The sequence below is a fragment of the Pristiophorus japonicus genome, chromosome 15 (assembly GCF_044704955.1).
Source record: "Pristiophorus japonicus isolate sPriJap1 chromosome 15, sPriJap1.hap1, whole genome shotgun sequence".
In the NCBI taxonomy this organism is placed as follows: domain Eukaryota; kingdom Metazoa; phylum Chordata; class Chondrichthyes; family Pristiophoridae; genus Pristiophorus; species Pristiophorus japonicus.
In genome coordinates this window covers 24,165,639-24,188,873 of record NC_091991.1, presented here as the reverse complement: position 1 = coordinate 24,188,873, position 23,235 = coordinate 24,165,639, and the positions used below count along the sequence as shown (strand labels likewise).

The following is a 23,235-nucleotide window of genomic DNA, read 5'->3' as shown; positions in this document are numbered from 1 at the left end:
TTCCAGCAACACAGAACACAAATGCAAACCAACAAGGTGGCCTCCTCCCCCCCACCTCCCCCCCCCTCCCCCTGACCTTACAACAAATTTGATACACTAAGATGGAAATATTACATAGCCATCACCTGCGGACATGCACCTCACTTTCCTTTCCCCCCCACCCCCACCACCTCTTCTCCCCACCTCTACCCCTTCCCCTCCTGACTCCACGCCGCCTGGCTGAGGAGCTCCTCAGGTACTGCCTCATTGGGGAGGATGAAGGCAGACCCGGTGGTCGCACGGATATGGGAGAGGAGGGTCCCAAGGTGGGAACCTTTCTGAACCAGAAGTAAGATGTTCCTCCTGGCTCGCATGTGTCGTTGTCAATGGGGGTGCAGCACCTTGGGGTGCAGTGTCACGCTCCAGGACCACTGGGAGGCCTCTGCCACCAGTGTTCCTGGCTATCGCCTCAAGGGTCTCTGCCCTCCGCGGAACGTACTCCATCATGGTGCCGGACATGCTGGCCAGCTGTCGGGATATGCCCCCCCAATTTCTGGAGGATCTGCTGATCGATGTCAACAGTCCTCCTGGACAAGTCTACCATGTCGCCGTTCAGATCTGCCGCTCGTGGAGCAGACCTGGTGCGTGTAGAAAACCTCCGCGGGGTCGGCGCCGTCCTGGGGACACCTGGGGTGCCCTGTGGTGAGGTGCTTGGGCCCGGTACCTCCATAGTGGAAGTGTGAATGGCCGCAGGAGCACTAGATGGCACTGGGGTCGAATGCAGGCTCCTCAAAGTCCGCGTTGTCATCCGTAGAGAAGGGACCCAGCAGTTCCACGGGCGAGGATCGGTGCTCTTCAGCACCAGATGGAGGATCATCTGGCGAGTCCGGCCCACGCCCTCAGCTTCTGGGCTCGGTGCTCTTGCCTGGGGATGCGCTGCTCGCTGAGCTGCAAAACACAAATGAGGTTATGAGAGGGGAAGGGGGTGCTAGGATCACGAGGTGATTACTGCGCTGCACAAAAGCACCACCGCTATCAAAATCATCACATGACCATCAACACATTCTGCATTGCAATGATTCTCATGAGGCCAGCATTATTTAGAGAACACTTTTAGCAATCATCTATCATATATTATCGTTCGGATATGAGTGGGTGTGGCATCTATTGACTTTACATCCCGCAATGGTGTGTACTTTACTCACGTGGCATCACTTCAGGTTCTGCAGCTGCATGCGTGGCCGACCAGGGGTGGGTCCCCACTAGTGCCAGGACCCGCTCCTCGATATTGGTGATGTCGATGATGACTGGTGGCCCCCCATCAGTTTGCCTCTACTCGGCCCTATTCTTTGAAACCTTCTCCTGTAAAAGGTAACAACAGGACGACATGGCATGAGATCATTGCGTGAGATCATTGCTAGGTACTGTCACAGAGACTGATACAACACGAAAGCGACAGATGTAATCATGATTATTACGATAATTATCATTCTTTACCTAAAGACGTACACCGTGAACGCAGGCTTGGAGTACAATATTCCCGGTAAAAGTGAAAGACCTCACATTTGATTTTAATCACTCATTACACTTACTAATCAAATTATATAAATATATAAACACATGTAAATAAATGTAATACTTACTCTTGTGGATCCGACAAGGTCGTTCCATCGCTTGCGGCACTGGTTGCCCTCATGCATCTCGTTGGTCACCGATGAGACCACCTCGCTATCTCAGCCTATATCTTATGGTAGGCCTTTGGAGTGGGCTTCCAACGCCTCCGTGTGTTAATTGACCCCAGCGTGACGCGACCTCCTGCATACGGGAGGCATTGGCCTCATCCGAGAATCTCCTCGCTCTCTTTTGTCCTCCCAATTGTTCCTCTGCCAGCTCACTGCTCTCGCCAGCGTCAGTCTCCATAGTATGCTGTGTCGCCTCCTCCATTCCCTCCATTGTAGGCACCAAATTAGCGAAAATATCTCGCTGGTAACAGCTACATTTTTGCTCACAATTCAGTATTAAGGTCGAAATTCTCCCTCCCACCTCCCAAAACAGCCGAACAAACACCCACACTACACCCACACATGCCTTCACTCCCTCTCTGCTCCCTCTCTCTGTCTCCTCTTATGCGCATGTAATGATGACCCCTGACCTCCTGAAAAGCGGGAAACTAGCGTTGCCATGCCGTTGCTAAGGACAGCGACACTTTACAGTCGAAGATCAGAGAAATTTAACGCTAACGCCCATTCCAGATCGCTTGCGGTAACGCCCATTTAACAAAATACAAAGTAAGGGTTTTGACAATGGGCGATAATCCGGTGATCTGAAAACCCATATTTACCGCCCACACTGGAAATAACGGCCATTTTTGGCGATTTGCATAAAAGTGGAAAGTCTAGCCCATTGCGGTGTAGAAGACCTAGGAAAGGATTGCTGCAACATTATTAACTTATCGGGTATAAATAGGCTTGGTCCTGAGGAGCATTAAGCATTATAGTGCATTATTTGGGTACAAATGAATCGTTAAAAAAGCATCATCAAAGAGCCATTTGAATGATCAAAGATTTTTTTTAAAGAAAACGATACTAACAAATGAAATCACTGGTGTAAAATCGGCACAAGTGGTCAGGATTCAGATCTGACGCATTTTTATCATTTATCTTCCCAATAAATTTCTAAAATGACAATGTGTAAATGTTTACAACACTGAGTCAACAGTAAACAGTGAGTGTTAAATGCAAAACAACATTATTCAAAGAAACTAAGGCAAATAGATTTCTGTGGCTCAAGTTAACATACACAAAGGAAACCATGATCTTGTAGCATTGTACAAAAAAGATGGGGATAAGGAAGCCATTCAATAACCGATGAATTGCTCTTTACTGTCGGGCCACTGGGTATAAACCACTGACTCGCCAGTGAAATGATATCAATAAGTCGTTGAATTATGCGCAAATTAAATGTGTTTATCATGTTACGACAGTAAATTATAGATTGTACATTCTTTTGCGAGTCTGTCAGCTTGTCCGTGTGTAGCGTGCATGACAAATTGCAAGAGTGAAAGAGCTTCATGAGAAATTATGTCACTCATGCCTTCAAAAATGCATTTGTAATCATACTTTGAAGAAGATAAATGGAAGGACCAGATGAAATATTGACAGTGAGCATTTCGCACTTGTGCAGTTTTTACTCTCGATTTATTTTCGTTAAAAAAAATTGTATATTAAATATGTTATCTTGCAAGTGGTACTTTTAAATTGAAGCTTTTCAATTTCAGATGTGTATTGAAACAAGGCAGCATAACGTGCAGTGTCCATTAATGCCCTCGTTTAAATAGGTCTGTTTTTACAAGTGCAGGGCAGTCTTTGAATTGTTTACTGTCTACTTTTCCTCATGTCAGTATTTTTAGGCTTAACCCTTTCCCAGACAGATACTCCAGGAATTTCTAGGAACTGCTGTTTGGGAACATTTTAGGCCTGTCTGGGAAAGCTTTCACTATCAACAGTTTTTTCAAAAGTTATAATTAATTTTTAAGATCTGTCAAATATATTACTTATCAAATACTCTGAAAAGGTATATAAATCAGATCTTATCGGATGCCACTCTACTCTGACAAGTGGCCTTGACTGAATAGTGCTGGAGCGATTGATCATTTTATAAATAATAAATTATCACGGAGCTATAGGGAGGGGGAACATAAAACAATCACTATCACTAAAGAAAAAGTACTCGGTAAAATAATGGGACTAAAGGTGGACCTGATGGTCTGCATCCTAGAGTTTTAAAGGAAGTGGCTGCAGAGATAGTGGATGCATTGGTTGCAATCTACCAAAATTCCCTGGATTCTTGAGAGGTCCCAGTGGATTGGAAAAACCACAAATGTAATGCCCCTATTTAAAAAAGGAGGGAGACTGAAAGCAGGAAACTATAGACCAGTTAGCCTAACATCTGTCAGTGGGAAAATGCTGGAGTCCATTATTAAGGAAGCAGTAGCAGGACATTTGGAAAAGCATAATAAAATCAAGCAGGGTCAGTATGGTTTTATGAAAGGGAAATTATGTTTGACAAATTTGCTGGAGTTCGATGAGGATGTAATGAGCAGGGTGGATAAGGGGGAACCAGTGGATGTGGTGTATTTGGATTTCCAGAAGGCATTCGATAAGGTGCCACATAAAAGGTTACTGCACAAGATAAGAGCTCACGGGGTTGGGGGTAATATATTAGCATGGATTGAGGATTGGCTAACTAACAGAAAACAGAGAGTTGGGATAAATGGGTCATTTTACGGTTGGCAAACAGTAACTAGTGGGGTGCTACAGGGATCGGTGCTGGAGCCCCAACTATTTACAATCTATATTAATGACTTGGATGAAGGGACCAAGTGTAATGTAGCCAAGTTTGCTGATGATACAAAGATGGGTGGGAAAGCAAGTTGTGAGGAGGATATAAATAATCTGCAAAGGGATATAGACAGGCTAAGTGAGTGGGCAAACATTTGGCAGATGGATTATAATTTTGGAAAGTTATCTACTTTGGCAGGAAAAATAAAAAAGCAAATTATAATTTAAATGGAGAAAAATTGCAAAGTGCTGCAGTACAGAGAGCCCTGGGGATCCTTGTGCATGAAACACAAAATGTTTGTCTGCAGGTAAGCAAGTAATCAGGAAGGCAACGAGAACATTGGCCTTTATTGCAAGGGTGATGGAGTATAAAAGCAACAAAGTCCTGCTACAACTGTACAGGGTATTGGTGAGACCACACCTAGAGTACTGCGTACAGTTTGGTCTCCTTATTTAAGGAGGGATATACTTGCATTGGAGGCAGTTCAGAGACAGTTCACTCGGTTGATTCCCGAGATGAGGGGGTTGACTTATGAAGAAAGGTTGAGCAGGTTGGGCCTATACTCATTGGAGTTTAGAAGAATGAGAGGTGATCTTATTGAAACATATAAGATACTGAGGGGCTCGATAAGGTAAATGCAGAGAAAATGTTTCCACTCGTGGGAGAATCTAGAACTGGGGGCATAGTTTAAGAATACAGGGTCGCCCATTTAGAACTGAGATGAACAGAAATTTCTTCTCTCAGAGGATCGTAAATCTGTGGAATTCTCTGCCCCAGAGAGCTGTGGAGGCTGGGTCATTGAATATATTTAAGGTGGAGATAGACAGATCTTTGAAAATAAGGGAGTGAAGGATTATGGGGAGCAGGCAGGGAAGTGGAGCTGAGCCCAAGACTAGATCATCCATGATCTTATTAAATGGTGGAGCAGGCTCGATGGGCCAAATGGCCTAATCCTGTGCCTATTTCTTATCTCAAAACAAATTCTTAACCTTTTGTGTATATACATATTGCATCCCCAATGTATGGATTCCTTAAAATTGACTGTCCAAAGTTTAAAAATGATTTTGGAAGCAGCCATGTTTTCCTATATCCTTTCAGTTTGAGAAGAGGCTAATGGAGAATCCAGACAATAGTTAAGATGGAGAGTGACACAGTTAATTCAGAGACTAGGATCCTGAACTTAAGGAAAGGTAACTTCGACGGTATGAGACGTGAATTGGCTAGAATAGACCGGCGAGTGATACTTAAAGGGTTGACGGTGGATCGGCAATGGCAAACATTTAAAGGTCACATGGATTAACTTCAACAATTGTACATCCCTGTCTGGAGTAAAAATAAACCGGGGAAGGTGGCTCAACCGTGGCTAACAAGGGAAATTAGGGATTGTGTTAAATCCAAGGAAGAGGCATATAAATTGGCCAGAAAAAGCAGCAAACCTGAGGACTGGGAGACATTTATAATTCAGCAGAGGAGGATAAAGGGTTTAATTAGGAGGGGTAAAATAGAGTAGAGAAAGGAAGCTTGCTGGGAACATAAAAACTGACTGCAAAAGCTTCAATAGATATGTGAAGGGGAAAAGATTAGTGAAAACAAACGGTCCCCTGCAGTCAGAATCAGGTGAATTTATAATGGGGAACAAAGAAATGGCAGACCAATTGAACAAATACTTTGGTTCTGTCTTCATGAAGGAAGACACAAATAACTTTCCGGAAGTACTAGGGGACCGAGAGTCTAGCGAGAACGAGGAACTGAAGGAAATCCTTATTAGTCAAGAAATTGTGTTAGGGAAATTGATGGGATTGAAGGCCGATAAATCTTCAGGGCCTGATAGTCTGGATTCCAGGCTTAAGGAAGTGGCCCTAGAAATAGTGGATGCATTGGTGATCATTTTCCAATAATCTATCGACTCTGGATCAGTTCCTATGGACTGGAGGATAGCTAATGTAACACCACTTTTTAAAAAAAAGGTGGGAGAGAGAAAACGAGGAATTATAGACCGGTTAGCCTGACATCAGTAGTGGGGGAAATGTTGGAATCAATTATTAAAGATGAAATAGCAACGTATTTGGAGAGCAGTGACAGGATCGGTCCAAGTCAACATAGATTTATGAAAGGGAAATCATGCTTGACAAATCTTCTAGAATTTTTTGAGGAAGTAACTAATAGAGTGGACAAGGGAGAACCAGTGGATGTGGTGTATTTGGACTTTCAAAAGGCTTTTGACAAGGTCCCACACAAGAGATTGGTGTGCAAAATTAAAGCAGATGGTTTTGGGGGTAATGTATTGACGTGGATAGAGAACTAGTTGGCAGACAGGAAGCAGAGAGTCAGGATAAACGGGTCCTTTTCAGAATGGCAGGCAGTGATTAGTGGGGTGCCGCAGGACTCAGTGCTGGGACCCAGCTATTTACAATATACATCAATGATTTAGAAGAAGGAATTGAGTATAATATCTCCAAGTTTGCAGATGACACTAAGCTGGGTGGTGGTGTGAGTTGTGAGGAGGACGCTAAGAAGCTGCAGGTTGACTTGGACAGAGTGGGCAATGCATGGCAGATGCAGTATAATGTGGATAAATGTGAGGTTATCCATTTTGGTGTCAAAAACAGGAAGGTAGAATATTATCTGAAAGGCGGCAGATTAGGAAAAGGGGAGGTGCAATGAGACCTGGGTGTCATGGTACATCAGTAATTGAAAGTTGGCATGCAAGTACAGCAGGCGGTGAAGAAGGCAAATGGCATGTTGGCCTTCTTAGATGGGGGATTTGAGTATAGGAGCAGGGAGGTCTTACTGCTGTTGTACAAGGCCTTGGTGAGGCCACACCTGGAGTATTGTGTACAGTTTTGGTCTCCTAATCTGAGGAAGGACGTTCTTGCTATTAAGGGAGTGCAGCGAAGGTTCACCAGACTGATTCCTGGGATAGCAGGACTGACATATAAGGAGAGACTGGATCGACTGGGCTTGTATTCACTGGAGTTTAGAAGAATGAGAGGGGATCTCATAGAAACATATAAAATTCTGACGGGACTTGACAGGTTAGATGCAGGAAGAATGTTCCCGATGTTGGGGAAATCCAGAACCAGAGGTCACAGTCTAAGGATAAGGGGTAAGCCATTTATGACCGAGATGAGGAGAAACTTCTTCACTCAGAGAGTTGTTAACCTGTGGAATTCTCTACCGCAGAGAGTTGTTGATGCCCGTTCGTTAGTTATATTCAAGAGGGAGTTGGATATGGCCCTTACGGCTAAAGGGATCAAGCGGTATAGAGAGAAAGCAGGAAAGGGGTACTGAGATGAATGATCAGCCATGATCTTATTGAATGGTGATGCAGGCTCGACGGGCCGAATGGCCTACTCCTGCACATATTTTTTATGTTTCTATGACAGGTTAGGAGTACTGTTAGTGAGAAAGAAAGAAAGACTCGCATTTATATAGCGCCTTTCATAGGGTATCCTAAAGCCCTCTACAGCCAATGAAATACATTTTGAAGTGTAGTCACTGCTGTGATGTATGAAACGTGGCAACCGATTTTGCAAACAGCAAGCTTCCAGAAACAGCAATAACCAGATGACCAGATAATCTGTTTTATTGATGCTGATTAAGGTTTAAGTATTGGCTAGGGCACCATGAATAACTCCCCTGCTCTTCTTTGAATTAGTGTCATAGGATTTTTTATGTCCACCCGTGACAGCAGACAGTTTAACATCTCATCTGAAACACGGCACCTTCGACAGCACAGCACCCCCTCAGCACTGCACTGAAGTGTCAGCCTAGATTTTTGTGCTCAAGACCCTGGAGTGAGACTTGAACCCACAACCTTCTGAAGTTTGAAGTTTGCACACACCAGCCAAGCCATTGGCTCTTCCTGCCCCATTCCTCTTCAGCCAAGAGCTTAACCTACTCATAATCAGCTTCACCAGTTCTTTTGGGGTTGCATCTCATTCCTGGCCTCATTTCCCATCTCTGACCGAAGCTTGCTATTGAGCACAATTTAGACTCCTGTAGGAATCTATTGTTAATAGAATCGTAGAATGATACAGCACAGAAGGAGGCCATTTGATCCATCGTGACTGTGCCGGCTCTTCGAATGGGCCATCCAATTAGTCCCACTCCGCAGCCTATTGCCCATAGCCATGCAAATGTTTCCCTTTCAAGTATTTATCCGATTCCCTTTTGAAAGTTATTTTAGTTTATACCTTCTTCGTGTTCAGTAGGCCTTGGAGATGGTGCATTGGAGATTAACCAGAATGATAACTAAGGATGAGGGATTTAGGAGAGACTAGAGAATCTGGGATTGCTCTCGTTCGAGCAGACACAGTTAAGGGGAGATTTAATAGAGGTGTTCAAAATTATGAAGGAATTTGAGAGAGCAAATAAGAAGAAACTGTTTCCACTGTCGGGCGTTCAGTAATCAGAGGACATAGATTTAAGATAATTGGTAAAAGATCCAGAGGGGAGATGAGGAGAATTTCTTTTACGCAGCGAGTTGTCTTTGTTTGCAATGCACTGCACTGCCTGAAAGGATGGTGGAAGCAGATTCAAAAGTAACTTTCAAAAGGGAATTGGATGTTTACTTGAAAAAAAACTTGTAGACTATGGGGAAAGAGAAGTGGAGTGGGACTAATTGAACAGCTCGTCAAAGCTCTTTCAAAGAGCCGGCAAAACACAATGGCTGAATGGCTGTCTTCTGTGCTGTATCATTCCATGATTCTATGCTCATTCTGACACACATGATCTGACTGAACAGATTGCTTTCCCCAGTTGTGGACCCCAGTCGTTGCTTTGCACTGGTGTTAGTGCTGCAGTGGCAGCTTTCAAGTGCTGTTTTGAACCACGGTGCCAGCAAATACATAGACCACATGTAACTTCCTACGACCATTAAGGTGAGGATGGGCATGGGCAGGGTGGGAGGGGGCAATAGCTTGACAGGGAATGTCCTAGCAAGTGCAAACATGTCATTGCCGTGTTTTGCTCTCCTTAGATGTAATGATCTTCAGGGAAAATAGCAGAGTTGATTAGGAGCCTTGCTGCATGCTATTGCAAAAACATATATATATTTTTAATAAGGAACATATTAAAGCTCAGACTAGGTAAGACCTTTATAAAACCTGATCCTGGAGCATTCCTTTTAAAAGCTGGAAACGTGCTTTCAATGCATAGTAATTTCTGAGCTCACTTGGGTTGGTGGCAGGGTGAGGCGGGAAATGCGTGTAATATTTTTATTTTTTGTAGCTGTTCTTAGAGATCTCCACTTTTCTCCCCTCAATGCACCTCACTAGAGAGCCATCACTTTGGAACTGCTTGGCTGATGTTAAGTGCTGGTGCTGTCAGTGAGTGTCACTGTGGCCGACTGAGTCCAAGGCTGATCTCAGTGCTGTCAGCCCTGTAAAAATCTAGCGCTAGCCAAGCATTGTGCACACGATAGGTCACAGCTTTTCATTCCGCTCCTCCACATTCTCCCCACATTCTTCATGTTTTTCTCTTTAACCTGAGCATTGGCTTCTCCATCATCTGCAATTTTGTCTGTCAGATTTACCCGATTTTGGTTTTCTATCCTCTATATGATTATTTGTTTTAGTGCTGAAATAATTTCCTCTGGTTTTGTTGCATTTTGCGCAAACATCAACATTCCCTACAAGGCATTTTCACAAGATCCCAATTTCAAACGATCATTTTGAAAGTGTCTACATCATCTCGGTAGGATCTTGGAGCCTGCTGTGCATTGAACCCTGAGCATTTAGCTTGTGAAATAAACACGTTTTGCAGAATGTGTATTTGCAGGCAGCAGGTTTGCACCTGCTGAGCAGTTTCCTTTTCCTATTTAACCCCTTTTTAGTTTCCTCCCTTGATCTTCTGCTTCCATCAGTCTCAATTTTCAAATTATTTTTGGGGCAATTTCCCTCATTTCTTCGTTGAATCTTTCCATTCTCTGTCCTATTTAAATGAATCACGATTACTCTTAGATGCTTATTAATTCAACTTTCCCCAGGGTTACTAATTATTACTTTAAGTTTCAAATTTAAGTTTCAACTTACTACTAGGGGGATCAAGGGGTATGGCGAGAAAGCAGGAATGGGGTACTGAAGTTGAATGTTCAGCCATGAACTCGTTGAATGGCAGTGCAGGCTAGAAGGGCCGAATGGCCTACTCCTGCACCTATTTTCTATGTTTCTATGTTTCTATGAGTAGTGTTTATTTTTCTACACTGCTTGAGTTTTCCCCATAGAATAAATCCAGACAGTAAGAACTTTATTAGCTGAGATTAGCTTTTTATCAGCTAATCTCCAGTTAATGTTGTTACAACCAAGCCCTGTATAAAAGTTTTACCTGCATAAAAGAAGTGTCAGCTGTGGCTCAGTGGGTAGCACACTCACCTCTGAGTCAGAAGGTTGTGGGTTCATAATCCCACTCCAGGGACTTGGGCACTAAAATCTAGGCTGGCGCTCCAGTGCAGTGCTGAGGGAGTGCTGCACTGTCAGAGGTGCTGTTTTTCAGATGAGACGTTAAACCGAGGCCCCGTCTGCCCTCTCAGGTGGATGTAAAAGATCCCATGGCACTATTTCGAAGAAGGGTAGGGGATTTATCCCCGGTGTCCTGGCCAATATTTATCCCTCAAACCACATAACAAAAACAGATTATCTGGTAATTATCATATTGCTGTTTGTGGGGACTTGCTGTGTGCAAATTGGCTGCCACGTTTCCTACATTACAACAGTGACTACACTCCAAAAGTACTTCATTGGCTGTAAAGCGCTTTGAGACATCCGGTGGTCGTGAAAGGCGCTAAGTCTTTCTTTCTTTCTATTTATTATGTGCTTTAATTTCAGTGTAGTTCAAATACTTTGGCAACCCAGTTTAAGTTATTACCCAATTAAAAACAGCTCCTGCTTTTCAAATTTAATGATCATTACTGGGCAAGCAGTCATATGTTTGCTTCTAAAACTTTTCTGTTATTGCCTGGCCATTTATAAAAAAGTTTAACCTTTCAACTGGCAGCAGATTCCTGAACCTCTACTTCCCTGGATATTTAGTTTACTTTGTTTTCAGCTCACGCACTGTGAGGCTAAAATACTACAATAATGAAGCCATTCAAACATTTGAAATACCTTTATTCATGCATTAACTCTAAACTATGAAACACCTTAAATGTAAGATTGAATTATAACTCCCTCAGGCTGGTGGAAACCGGGCAGAATGCCGTTACAATCCAAGTGGTACATTTAGCGCTAGCTTCCTGCCCCGTCTCGGTTTACACTACTTTAGAACCAATGGGCTGGACTTTGCTGGGGGTCAGCAGACATGATTGGTGGTGCGTCGGGTGGGAAAGTGTTTTTTTCCCTGGCGGGTCGGGACCTCGATGTGAACCCGTCACCACGCGCCTTTACCAAATGTCGGGTCTGTCAGCGCAGAGCCGACTTGTCACGCAGGAACGGGGGAGGCAATTAAAATCATTAGTGGCTCGTGTACAGCCGCATAACAATGTTTTTTTTGCCCAGCTTTTTGAATTTGACAGTTTGCTCACCAGTTTCCCACTGTGCCTATACCTCGTCTATGAAGCTGAGGCGGGAAATCAGTGGCCATTGAATCAGCTGATGAGTTGACAGCTTCAAATATCAAGTTATAGCTCCCAGCTGATTGAGAAATGGCTCCTGAACCACTATCTTCTCTAAACTGCATTTCCACTACAGATTCAGAATGCTGGAAGTCTTTACACAAGTCTCCATCCAGTCTGACCTCATTACCTCTCCCACCATTGACAGATCGCTCCTGTCATCTATTCCATCAGCATAGGTGCCTGTGAAACTCTCTCACCGTGGTCCTTAGAGTCACATCACAATCAGCCTCAACACCAGCAGCAGCAACAAAAACACCAACTTTTTCCTCAATAAATTGATGCTGCACAGGACACAGGGCATCAGCACCTGACTACATTGCTGCCTGGGAAGCCAGGGATGGCCTCACCATGGCCAGATTTACTTCACTTGAGGCTGTACAGCCTGGCTGCCACATGATATGCTAGGTTGGCACCACCCCACACCAACACCATAAAGCATCCCTACAATACCCAGGCCATTCCTTTCACACTCATCACCATTATGGGAGGAGGGGTACCATTATGTCTGAGCATTCACTGCACTCACTAAGCCACTTCCAAAGGTGCACACACATCTGTCCAACAATGCAAAGTGTTGAAAATAAAGGTTTCAATGTTTGACACCATGTTAACAGAAACTTTACATTGGATAAAACACACAAGTGCCTACACTTGTGTGTTGTTAGATGGTACGATTGCATTAGGATGAGGGTGAGTGTGAGGGGTGGCTAATGAGATGGGGAAGTGATACTGTAGATAGAGAGGGATGAGTGGAGGTGCAAGTTAAGTTGGTGTGAGTAAGGATGTGCAGGAGCAGGGTGGGGAAGGCAGAGTGATGGGGATGTGAGGAGAGGCACAGCAGGATGAGGTTAAGTGTGGCCTTGTACTAACATTTCCTGATCTGTGATCATTGAAACGTTTGCAGCAGTGAACCCAGGTCCTCCTGACCACATCCCTGCTTGTGTCCTCCTGTGCAATTTGCAACCAGGCTGTGTTGATCTCCTAGGGAGGTCTTCTCCTCCCTGTGTGCTCTGATTCCTTCCATAAGCATATAGAGGGAATCATGGGAGAGCCTGGGTGCAGCCCTGCACCTCTGTGCAGTGCTTGCCAATGTTTGCAGCACCTCAATGCTGTAGAACACTGACAACACAAATGTCAAAATAAAGTTGGTCATGGTCCCTTTAAGGAAACCGACTGATGCCGCGTCATCAAATGACGTCACCAAACCCACTTCCTTGAATTGGTCAGGAAACGCGCTGGGCAGGCTTAACAAGCCCAATCAAGGGAAATTCATTTCATAGGCTGGGATGGAGCCAGCAGTAGGGTCGGGACCCGGCTCCAACGTTGCTTGCCACGGACCCGCCGAGATTTGTAAAATCGCAGCCACTGTTGTTTTCTTGAGTGGTTGAGGCATCTGCGTGACTCTGGTGGTAGGCTCATAAATATATGTAAATCAGCGTCCGATCACATAAATAGGACCCTGATGGTATAGTAACTGCCGACTGAGTGGGGTGCTTGCTGCGGACACACTGCTCAATAAACCCTGGCAGACACCCAGCGGAGGCCCTGCCATGCAAATATACAACGTATCTTTGTGGGGCAAGGAGGGGCACAGGTTGTCCTCCGGGCCCCGCTAAGAAAGTTTGTGCCACTGCTTTCCTGAACTTCTACCCCCTTAAGTGTCTATATTGTAAAATGGCTGTTTTTAAATTGTGGGTCAGCTGGACTTTTTTTTAACTTTAAAAAGGAGCACATCAAACCAAATGCATTTGACAGAACGAATATATCTTAATTACGAACACTCATCTTTTATTTAAATCATTCGGGAGTTCCACAACTTGTTTGTAAGTAGGTGATAACACCTACGCTTAATTGTTTGAAAAGTAATTGTGGGTTTGTGATTTAAGTAAAAACTAATTCTAGGTCATTACCGACCCTAATATTTTAATGGATGAACCAATTTGGTTGTTTGTTGCGAGAATAATTGCTGGGAATGTAATGCTAAAAATTCTTTGGTGTCTTCACCAGCGTTCTGTGAAGATGGCTGCAGGAATGGAGGCACCTGTATTGCTCCCAAAGTCTGTGCCTGTCCACAAGGGTTCACAGGACAATTTTGTGAAACAGGTAAGTACAGGAGCTGCTTTGTGTAGTTTTGCAAGGACATGCTAAATATCGTCACACGGGCACTTTTATTCCAGCTCGGCAAAGAAATAAATGGTAATTGCATTGATGCATGGGTTTTACCCCTTCAGTTTCATAAATCATATAATCCTGCATCAAACTAGGACCTATCCATTAGATTTGATGGTATTCTTCAGCTATGTTACAGTTTGGTTTATATATAAATATGATTATCAGAATGAAGTTTGTTGGTTTACCTGAAGTTTTTAAACTGTAAAATATTGCATACAGTTGCACCACAATACTTCAACTTATCAACCCAACAGTCAACATGGTTTTGCCTGAAGAGTAATGAGAGATTTCAGTGTTCCAAATTAATTGAAACAGGACCAATCCATCAACCAACTCACTACTACGACGTGATCCATTGCGATTTAAGCAGCCGCTGAGCTGTACCTGTGACTGACTGGGAATAGAGCGCTGGCAGAGTACAGCCTGATTGTACTGCCTGCTCAGACACAAACTGAATGTGATTGCTCCAAAATTTATACTGAGCTCTGGCCATGTTGGTGCTGCAGGAGTTATTAATGGCCCAGAAATTCTGATCGAGGTCTTCCCGTAGGCAAACTACTGAAAAAATGATAAAAAATGCGCACTTACCCGAAGGTGCTGCGCTCCCGCTCGAACTTCCGATCCGGGGGCCTTCACTCACTACGCATCAGAGCGCGTGCATGTTGGGACGTCCGTATGCTGGAGCTGGAGTCACATGGCTCTGGGCAGCCAATTAAGGTACAGTATTTTCTCATTCATAATAATGGGCACCCATTATTATGAATGAGAAACCCCCCCAAAACACACAAAACACTAATAAAATATAGAAAAATACACTACATATTTAAGATTCATTTAAATTTAAAAGTTCTTATTAAAAATATATATTTTCCCGACTTTTAAAAAAGTTTTTTTAATTATGCCTTAAAATAAACTTACCGTAGTGGGGAGGGTTTTTAACAATAAAATGTGTTTTTATAACTTTATTTTAAAATGTGTTTGTGTATTTTTAAACACTTGCGCCTGTAAAAGTAGGCTATACGCCTGCTTTTTCAGGTGCAAGAATTTTGAGGACATTCACATAAATATCGGAAATCTTGCCTTGCAAGTGTCCTCGCTCCAGATATGCGTGAGATCTGTCAAACCAGAAACTTGACAGATCGGAAAAGCCGGTTTTCAGCGCATGCGCATTGTGCGCGGAAAACCTGCTTTTTCAATGCCTTCCCGTTCGTACGGACCTGGGACATCGGAATTTCAGGATCATTAAACAACGTGCCTGCTCTATCCACTGACAGTTTGCCCGAGGCTGAATCTGGTGAGAGATTCTCCGCCTGTGGCCTTGCATGGATTCGGAGTTCTGTAGCCCAGATTTGCATTGGGGGTCAACAGGTCAGAGGCTTTAATCCACCGAGAGGTCAGAGTAAATCCCTTTACATTGTTCAGGCTTCACATTTCGGCGCAGCTCTACTGGAAATACATGAGAAATGAACATAAGATGTAATGTAAACAGTGCTTTTGGGACTCTTCCCCTCAACACAGTAAAAAGCAGTCAGGAGCCGCAGAAACCTATAGCTCCATTGCAGAAATTGATGAGAGTTGTAATAATGTTTTGCTTGGGATGTGTGGTCATTACTGACTATGAAAATCTCACTGTCAGTCTGAGCAAACTCAGCATTGATAATGCCTATAATAGTTGAACAAAATTCTATTACTTTCACAGTAACCTTTTTACTACATTTAATGTAAAATAAACCACCAGCTAATTCCACTGGAAATGATAAACACTCCCGAGAATGGTGTTAAACTAATTAATGACTTCTGATAAGTATACCTCAGTGGTGGCAGATGATAATGAAGATTGCAAAAAGGAAACAGAACACTGTACACAAAGATAATTGTCGAAAAAAGCCTCAAGAAACATAATCAGCCGTTTATTTGTTTATTTTCTTCAGTTAAAAATAGAACCATCTTCATTATAAAATTACATTTAAACTAAATCAGGTTTTTTAAAATAAAGTAAACTGAATTTTTCTTGGCAATTTGAGCCAGGATCAATTATTGACAATAATGCAATTTCCAGTTCACAGCAGAAATTTGTTTCTGGAGCACTGCACAGGGGATTAGGGCTGAGGTGGAACCGGATTTATCTGAATGTGATCTCTTTGGACAGGTTCAAGTTAGTTTTGAATCTTTTACAGTATTAATGCAGTTCATATATTGTCTTCCCTGTGCGTTTTTTAAAGTTCCCCTTTCTATCACTCCAACCATAGAGTATAAGTTGGAGATTTGCTCCCAAGCCTTTATCAATCACTTCACCTGTTTAGAAAAGTTGCAAAATTGGTTCATGACAATATAGTTTTCGATTTTCTTTTCCCCTTGGGAGAAGCAGCTGGCTTCCATTTGCCTTTGAAACTGGCCACGCAGAAAGTATAGGGTGAGCCAAAGGTTTGAACTTGGGTCTATCATATATTACTACACGTAATGTTTCATAGAAACATAGAAACATAGAAAATAGGTGCAGAAGCAGGCCATTCGGCCCTTCGAGCCTGCACCACCTTTTAATATGATCATGGCTGATCATGCAACTTCAGTACCCCATTCCTGCCTTCGCTCCATAACCCCTGATCCCTTTAGCTAAAAGGGCCACTTCTAACTCCATTTTGAATATATCCAACGAATTGGACTCAACAACTTTCTGTGGTAGAGAATTCCACAGGTTCACAATTTTCTGGGTGAAAAGGTTTCTTCTCATCTCAGTCCTAGATGGCTTACCCCTTATCTTTAGACTGTGGCCCCTGGTTCAGGACTTCCCCAACATCGGGAACATTCTTCCTGCATCTAACCTGTGCAGTCCCATCATAATATTATATGCTTCTATGAGATCCCCTCTCATTCTTTTAAATTCCAGTGAATATAAGCCTAGCCGATCCAGTCTTTCTTCATATATCAGTCCTGCCATCCCGGGAGTCTGGTGAACCTTCGCTGCACTCCCTCAATAGCAAGAATGTCCTTCCTCAGATTAGGAGACCAAAACTGCACAGAATAGTCAAGGTGAGGACTCACCAAGGCCCTGTACAACTGCAGCAAGACCTCCCTGCTCCTATACTCAAATCCTCTCGCTATGAAGACCAACATGCCATTTGCTTTCTTTACTGCCTGCTGTACCTGCATGCCTATTTTCAATGACTGATGCACCATGACACCCAGGTCTCGTTGCACCTCCCCTTTTATTAATCTGTCACCATTCAGATAATAATCTGCCTTCCTGTTTTTGCCACCAAAGTGGATGACCTCACATTTATCTACATTATACTGCATCTGCCATGCATTTGCCCACTCACCTAACCTATCCAAGTCACCCTACATCCTCTTAGCATCCTCCTCACAGCTCACACTGCCACCCAGCTTAATGTCATCTGCAAACTTGGAGATATTACATTCAATTCCTTCATCTAAATCATTAATATATATTGTAAATGATTACAATACAGCAGTCCTACATTACAGCAGTGACTACACTTCAAAATGTACTTCATTGGCTGTAGAGCGCTTTGGGAAGCCCTGCAGTCATGAATGCGTCATAAGACAAATCTTTTTTTTTTAAACCATCACTAAATATGCTAAAACTTGCTTTTTTTTTTCAAATTATGCCTTGGGCTGCACTATCCTAGAATAATCCGAGAGAACACAGTGCAAAGACAGGCCTGATCAAGTCAGAAGAGACATTAGGGGGATGAAATTGCCCCTGTCCTTAAGACCTGTTATCACCAGAAATCGGTGGCCATGCTGTGGCCGGCGACTTTTTGTGTAATGGCCGCCATTATCAAAATTCCGCTCCTGCAGTATCCCGGCGGTGACCCGCTCCCCCCGCTGCCCCACCCCCCCCCACCCCACCACTCTGCTGCTGCCGATCCGTCTTAAGTTCGTCATCAGAGTGCACATCGCCGATGTTCCCCTGTGACGGCCATATTCCGCCGAGAAAACCTTCCTCCCGCTGGGCGGTGCCAAAAGCTGCTTTTTTCAGATGGTGCAGTGATGCTGTGGCCTTCTGAAATGGCGGTGCGGCTCCCATTAAAGGGGAGGACGCACTGCCGCCATTTTGTTTTGTCAGTCGTCGGGCTAACAGTTATGCCCTTGGGTTCGGCCGGGCAGCCAACAGGCAGCTTGGCACCCCCCTCTTGGGTGCCAGACTACTGGCCCGGCCAAAATCCTCCCTGGTGGCCCAGTAGACTGAACTTTAAAAATCGCGCTGGCTCTCCCATTTAAGTCAAGGGGAGTGCTGTGGTGACACGGCGCCGTGATGACTAACAGCGGCGGACATTACAACCCTCCCCCCACCCTGCAACCTCCACCCCTCTAGTGAGCTCACCATCGCAATATCCGCCCCCATTATGAGCGATTTCTGGTCCGCCAAAGAAAAAAAAGCCAAAGAGCGGAATTTCACTCAAGAGGCCTCCTTGACGGCAAAAACACTAAAAACGGGCTGTGTGCGCCCCGTTTCCAGCGGTGCCCAATTTTGACCCCCCCAGTTTTAATTATAAGAAAAGTCTATATTATACATAGTTACACTGCAACAAATCATAAGTGGACAGTATTGTTGTATATAAATATCTTACTATAATTGAGGAGATTGTTGATGTGTTTGGAAATCAACAATTTGGAGCCATGTTGTAAAAAAATCACGGGGGCGAAATTGGTCCTTTTTTAGAGGACCGTTAGCAACTCTGGGGGGGCACTAACGGTGCAGAAGAGACTTTTTGCCCGGGGGAGAGGGGGCGCTACAGCCTCCCGGGAAATAGCCCGGGAGTTTGCGGAGGCACTGCCGTGCGCGGTAACCCCTCATCATCCTGCGCTGACCCCGTACCGCCCTTTGAGAGAAATTGCCCCTTGGCTGGCTTGAAAGAATGTCAACACCAGCTTAACAGGTCACGAGGCTAGCTGCCATCCGCCCCAAAGGGGAGGGCGCAAGCGTCCCGGGCCACCATCTTTTTTGGATTGCCGAATCTCGGGTCAGCTCCACGATGGCTGCCCTAGCATGGTCCAGACCACTATTGTGCAGCCTATTTTGGGTGCCGGGCTGCAGGCCCGGTCCCACGGTGCTCTGGTGGTCTAGTGGAGGCCATCAGAGGCCTTGCGTAGCGGCCCTCCCCTTTAAGCGAAGGGGTGGGGCATTGAAGCACGTCAGTGTAGCGCTTGACTCACCTCCCCAGGAACCGCCCCAAAGGAAGTGGATCTTGCGAGATTGCGCTCCACTTCCTTTAAGGGGCGGCAAGCTGAATTCAGCCGTGGGGGCGGGACTTCTGCGCCTGGCGCAGAAAATCCCGGCGTCAGCTGGTTACCACCCCCACTGGAGGTGCAGGGCAATTTCGCCCCCCATATCTTTAAGGCAAATCCTGTAATTAGCGTCGCTTTGGGGGCATTACTTGAAACAATTCAGGAACTAGGAGATTAATATATACAATTGTATTATGCATCTTGAAAGCTCCAATAAAGATCCTTCACCACATATATTATTCAAGTGAAATATGGGAGCGAGGAAGAAAATATTCTCGATTGAACAATGAATTAGCAAGCTAATCGGAACCAAGGGCGTTTTATCAATTTCAGTCGTTCAACTTGAGCAGCTGTCACCAGCGATTCCCGCGGGAATGGTCCAAGGCGGTTTTGTTCATAATATTTATTAATGACCTTCCTGATCTGAGGAAAGGGATACAGTTCAAAGAGACCTACAGAGACTGAACAATTGCACAGATGATTGCTGATGGTGCTTACAGGTGCCACACACTCTAATTTAGCACTGTTGGTGGCAGAATCACTAATATTGCCAGATAAAAATACATAATCCGTCAAAATAAATCAAGTGAATAACAAGTGGACTGTCACACCTGCTGCCTTGCCAGCGCCGTCATATTGCATATGGGATGCTAGAATGAAGCTTTTGTTGTTGCTCCCCTGCTGGCTGCTTGCATTTCCAAGGCAGCGTGCTGCACACTGACAGATGCAGTAAGCTCACTATCATATCTGTCATTTCGGCTGACCTTCAGACAAAATGGCAAGAGAGTGTACTGGCTGGATTAAAAGGACTGATCCCGAAATTATTGGCAGATTGAATTATTTGCTGAAGTTCCGAAAGGTACACGCATGTAAAAAATCAAACAAAATATCCAGTTTGGGACAGCGAACCAACTAGCAAAATTGGACTACTTTGGGGCTGATGTCGCGGCCACCAAGGGCGTGTACGAAGTGCGCACACGCCCATAGGGGCCCCGCAAGTTCCGGGTTTAGGTATGAACTTGCTGGGCATTGGCTGGCGGAGAGTTGGGCTATTCTCTCCAGCGAATGCCCGTGAAAATCTTACGCCTGATAAAAGCAGGCATAAGGCCTGCTTTTATCAACACAAGACTTTTAATGGACAGAAAAATAAATTTTTTTCAATAATTTAAACATTTAAAAACCCGTGAAATAAGTTTATTTTCAGACCCTTTAAACTATGAAAATGTATTTTTCAAAAAGCTAAATTTTTGTTTGAAATAATTAAGTTCCATTTTGATTAATTTTAAACGTGATGTTTTAAAAAAAATGTATTTTAAGTGTACGTGTATTTTTGGGGTTATTCCCATTCATACTTATGGTGATTCCATACATACAGAACTCACCACATGTATGAATGGGAATACCCCGACTTTGATTGGTTGGGCCGGTTCATGTGATCCCAGGGGCGCTTGCGAAATGCCTGCACCTCTGGGATACGTGGGACTTTACGCAGGCCTACGCGTCAAGGCCCGGGACCACAAGTCGCTGAATCTCCCTGATCACCAAGTAAGTTTGTAGATTTTTTTCAGGTCAGAAGCATCCGTCCGCGGGAAGCCTCCGACTGCAATTTCTGAACCATTATTTGTTAGATACTGTCAGGTCAAACTGAATAGGAGTATCAAGTTCTTGAGCACTGGCCAGACCAAACATATCTTTCTGGTCACTGAAGAAAAGACAGAAAATTGAATACCTCACCGAAGGAAAAAGATGATGCTTCCGACTCCCAATAGTGACTTAGGGAGAATCTGAAGAAAGTGTGAGTTAAACAATAAAAACAAAAGCAATTTGCATTTATATTGCACCTTTTACATGTATGTAATCAGGCAAAAATATTGTGCTTGAAATTGAGGTTGAAGGCTTCCTTCATACAAACGCCACTGACCCGAAAAAAATTGCCGAATCTACCTATTGGTCTTGGAGAAATGCAAGATCCCGGTCGGAGGCCTAGATTCGCTGTGCAGCGCATGGGGACCGGCCTTCAAGGTATGTAAGTCCAAGCTGGAGTCATGTGGGTCTGGACAACCAATCGCGATGCAATATTCTCATTGATAATAATGGGAACTCCGTTTTTCCGAGTTTCCATGACTATCAATGAAAAAAAACCCATAAACATCCAAACACAGCATAATAAATAAATAAATAAAACACCTCATTTTTTAATATTAATTGTAATTAAATGTTTTAGAAAAAATATATTGAAGTGGGACAAACCGGTCCTTCAGCAATTAAGGGGTTAACATTGCACCTTGCACGCTACAGACTTTCACTTAATCAATTCTTAGAAATATAATTCGGACACACACCATCATCATCATAGGCAGTCCCTCAAAATCGAGGAAGACTTGCTTCCACTCTAAAAGTGAGTTCTCAGGCAACTGTACAGTCCAATACGGGAATTACAGCCTCTGTCACAGGTGGGACAGACAGTGTTTGAAGGAAAGAAGGGGGGTGGTGGGGAGCCTGGGTTGATGCACGCTCCTTCCGCTGTCTGCACTTGTTTTCTGCATGCGCTCGACGACGAAACTCGAGGTGCTCAGCGCCCTCCCGGATGCTCTTCCTCCACTTAGAGCGATCTTTGGCCTGGGATTCCCAGGTGTCGGTGGGGATGTTGCACTTTATCAAGGAGGCTTTGAGGGTGTCCTTGAAACGTTTCCTCTGCCCACCTGGGGCTCGCTTGCCGTGTAGGAGTTCCGAGTAGAGCGCTTGCATTGGAAATCTTGCGTCGGGCTTGTGGACAATGTGGTCCGCCCAATGGAGCTGGTCGAGTGTGGTCAGTGCTTCGATGCTGAGGATGTTGGCCTGAGCGAGAACACTGACGTCGGTGTGTCTATCCTCCCATGGGATTTGCAGGATCTTGTGGAGGCAGTGTTGGTGGTATTTATTAGGACACACACACACACCAGTTCAGAGTGACAAACAACACATGACCTGTGTCACAGATGAAAAACAATGGATGTCATCAGATGTGATTACACTTAAAAACTGCTGAATATTGTTAACCGTAACTGTCATACGCACCTAATGTATATTCTAAGTTGATCAAGTAAATGTATCAATATGTTGACAAAATGTTGTTCGGAGAGAGTGGGTGTTGGGCTGAGTTGGGAACTTATACGAGAACTGCTCTCCCTTGCAAGTAAAAATAAACGGCTTTTAATTTGTATCAAACTGACTTGTGTGTCAAGTGTTGCATAAACATTCCACTTCATATATATTTTTGGGAATTTTTTTTAATATTGTTAAAATTAAACTTATCTTAATGGACAGGGTTTTTACTATAAAAACATGCACAGGTTGAACCTCCCTTATCCAGAACTCCGTTATCCGGAATCACCCCTCGTCCAGAACCATTCCCGGCCACCGGGTGGCGTATGCGCAGAACTCCGACATGAACAAATTGAAGTCCTTCCTTGCTGCCGACTCCCGCAATCGCTGGCCTGACCCCGCGATCCACAGCCTTCCCCTATATTCTCTCTGCTGCACTCACAGCCACAAGCCAGCAAGCTCCGATATCCCCTTGTTCAGTACTTGTACCATCCAATTTAATGTGACCACCCCTCGTCCGGAAAAATCCCTTATCCAGAATAAGCCAGGTCCCGAGGTTTCTGGATAAGGGAGGTTCAACCTGTATTTAAATTGAATTTTTACATATTTTTAAACTCTTGCTGGTAAAAGTAGGCATAAAAGTTTGAAGGACATTTGCTGGGCATGAGTTGGGCAAATAATCTAACCTCTCCTGCGGGAATGTGCATCACGCCCCGAAAACTGGCGAGGCCGGATTTTAGCCTCATTGACACCAAGCCAAAGAAGGAGACATTAGGACAGGATGGAGATGA

The 23,235-nt window shown here is 44.2% G+C and overlaps 1 protein-coding gene and 1 long non-coding RNA gene across 2 annotated transcripts in view; one reads left to right on the top strand and one right to left on the bottom strand.

The window, feature by feature from the left end:
* The window catches only part of LOC139280650 (uncharacterized), a 275,728-nt gene extending 260,985 nt beyond the window's left edge, over positions 1–14,743 (bottom strand). The window contains exon 1 of the long non-coding RNA XR_011596731.1: positions 14,696–14,743. This is a non-coding gene — a long non-coding RNA (uncharacterized lncRNA). The remainder of the gene's footprint in view (positions 1–14,695) is intronic.
* LOC139280649 (protein kinase C-binding protein NELL2-like) overlaps positions 1–23,235 on the top strand; it is a 290,626-nt gene that overhangs the window by 192,372 nt on the left and 75,019 nt on the right. Inside the window, exon 15 of the mRNA XM_070900237.1 lies at positions 13,943–14,038. Coding sequence (XP_070756338.1) covers positions 13,943–14,038 — 96 coding nt within the window. The remainder of the gene's footprint in view (positions 1–13,942; positions 14,039–23,235) is intronic.